Source organism: Pavona decussata, unplaced genomic scaffold (assembly GCF_977016875.1).
Source record: "Pavona decussata unplaced genomic scaffold, jaPavDecu1.1 SCAFFOLD_269, whole genome shotgun sequence".
NCBI lineage: Eukaryota > Metazoa > Cnidaria > Anthozoa > Scleractinia > Agariciidae > Pavona > Pavona decussata.
Genome location: NW_028145671.1, coordinates 73,896 through 76,672, shown reverse-complemented (window position 1 = coordinate 76,672; position 2,777 = coordinate 73,896). Strand labels below are relative to the sequence as shown.

General features: G+C 38.8%; 1 protein-coding gene across 1 annotated transcript; it reads right to left on the bottom strand.

Moving 5' to 3' along the window:
* Window positions 1-576: 576 nt before the first annotated feature.
* Window positions 577-2,071, bottom strand: LOC146455793 (putative G-protein coupled receptor 45). The gene has a single exon (XM_085093829.1). The coding sequence runs from the start codon at window positions 2,014-2,016 to the stop codon at window positions 1,078-1,080; it is 939 nt and encodes a 312-aa protein (XP_084949955.1). The 5' UTR covers window positions 2,017-2,071; the 3' UTR covers window positions 577-1,077.
* Between the last annotated feature and the right edge of the window lie 706 nt (window positions 2,072-2,777).

The following is a 2,777-nucleotide window of genomic DNA, read 5'->3' as shown; positions in this document are numbered from 1 at the left end:
TACATGAATCGCTTGTTCTGGCTTGTTTCGGTACATCACTGCAGACTGAATTAGTTGAAATTAAATTGTTTAGTTACTTCCAGATTATAATACGGGAGTTAAAAATCATCCCGTTTTTCTAATGATTTCCTTAGTCACTGGGAAAACTTCTCGAAACCATAATATTCTGTCGGGAAGAAAACAATATCGACGTATTGTTATGTAATTGGGAACGAAGAACTTATTCTCATTTATAAAAGCGAGACTGAATATGAAACCTTGAATAGCAAAATACAATTTGCTTAATTCGCAAACATACGGAAAAATTAGAAAATGACTCGTGGCAATTACACGTCGGTCTTCTTTAATCGGCCTCTATTATTACTATTTGAGACGTTTCGTTGTGAATTAAAACACTTCCGCAATGAATATTGAAGAGCACAAGAAAACAGATGATTGCCCTGCGAGAAAGAGTTCCTAATTGTTCGCTCACCGGCACATATACCGACCAGATGATCAGTTAAGTTTTTAATCAGTTTAACAAAAGGAGTTTATATGATGAAGCCGGAAACTTCGTTTTAGTTGTAGCCGCGAACTGCCGCAAATTTCACGCCCCGGGGCAAGTTTTCAAACTGAAAAATCTACTCTAAAACTCTATTCAGAAAAGATGATGAAAACAAATAAGGGAAGTAAAACTGATCTATCTGTAGAAAAGAAAATGTGGTAAAATTTCACTTGATGTGAACTTTCATAAACGTATTTATTGAGCCACGTTAGTAAGATTCGTAACTACAAGAAACCTTCCAGTTTACAGTTGAGCCTACAAAGTTTCCCTTCGTGTATTTAGACATGCACACTTCAGATTAATAGACAGGTTGTTTTTTGCCTTTACTGTAAAGAATTCTTGAAGAGTAGACAAAACGACGTACATCACAAATCTTCTTTTTGTGTAAGTAGCGTGTTACATTAAGAATATTTCTGATTCTTTACACAATAAAGAACGACACGTGCATTAAACTGGGAAGGTGCTAAACTTATGACACAGCTTGTGAATGAAGCTAAGGTAACAATTTCAGTTACGGGGCGAACTGTCCAAATTTACCCGCATGAATTGCACAGTTGTTTCAATGTGTCCTTCACTGCTTGCCTTACTTCTTTGATCTTCCAGCAGTAAAGAATCGGGTTCAAGGATGAATTTAAGAAAACTAAAGTCGCAGTAAAGCCCCTAGCAAGTAAGACAGAGTTTGAAAAACCTCTTTGAGTGAGCAAAGCCTGCACTACGCCATGAGGCAGATAACAAACAACTAAAGTCAACTGCACCCACAGTGCACTGGAAACTGTCTTTCTGTATCGCGCTATGTTAAGAGGAGCTATTTGGCTCGGTTGCTCTTGGTGAACACGATTTTGTGTTTGTATTTGATAATGACGAAGAGCAAAGAGAATTTTTCCGTAAGAGAAAACTGAGACTACTAGACACAGTAATACGTTTACGTAGCTGTACCGCAAGGTTATAAGATCATTCCAAAAGTGCGTTGCTGTACCTAAAATAGCCAGAGCGCAAAAACCAGTTACAGTTACACAAGTGCGCTTCAAGGTTACCACCTGTCTGTATCTGAGTCCTAACATCAGGGCGAGAACTCTGTCCACGCTTATTGCAGTTAGTATATACAAAGTCACTGTACACAAAACAAATGCTGTGATGCTGCTTGCAACATTTAAATAATGACAGCTATTCCATCGTTCTTTCGCCATTGACATCCAAAGTGAGACAGTAATTGGTTCTGCAATTAGACCAACACAGAGATCAGTTGTCGCCAGGGTACGAAGCAAGAGTTTGGACGGCGCATGAAGTGAAGACTCCTTTTGAAGAGCAACGAGAATCAAGGTGTTCCCCAGAAATGCAGTAACGGACATAAAACTGTTTAGTACTGACAAAAATATCAGCGGGTTGTGCACTGTTCTGGTGTATTCTGCTGAGCATACCAGTTTTGCCAGATCGTTGTGCTTTCCATCTTCGGTAAAGTTTGTCGACGCCATGCCTCCAATGCGAACACAATACGCACTGAATTTATAATATCTTCTACTTCATGAAAACGTCCTAATATCACAAGTTCTATGACTAATTGACGTATTTTATGAATTGTCAAAATTGGCAGATGGTTTAGCGGAAGGAACTAATATCGGTATCTCTTCCTTGTAATTTTGTAATTCAGTTTTTAGAACTATAAAACTGGAAACCAACATCACATGGCAAATGGGAAAAATGTCTACTGAGCAAAGGAAGTTACAGTTCTTTGTATATATCTTACCAAATTAGCAGAGGATTTAGCGTTTATTAGCATTTTTGAAAGCAACAACCGAAACCGAAACGATGCGAGATGATCACAAAGGAGTAATGATGGTCGGGAACGTGCAAGCCTCTTTCTGTAATGGAGAGTGGTGATTCCATCTCGTCCAAAATCAGTCAGTCAGTTACATAGGCATTCAAACCACACCACATATTTACGTCATATCGACCTCCTACATAGATGGTGGAAACTAAATCCAAAGGGAAGAGGTTGCAAGTAATCAGTGTTAGCTTCATACGCTTCATTACGATATGAGCGGAATACTAGGACAAAAATATCTAGGTCGACTTCTTCCCGTTTCTCGTTTTCACATCGAAGTGATTGCTTCTTCCCTCCTTTTTTTTTTTATTTGGAAGGATTCTGTCCTCCAGTTTCAAGTCATTAATCTTCCGATAGGAGGATTGCTAGCAACGGGCGTCTCGGATTTTTTTTGTGGCAAAAATGTCACCG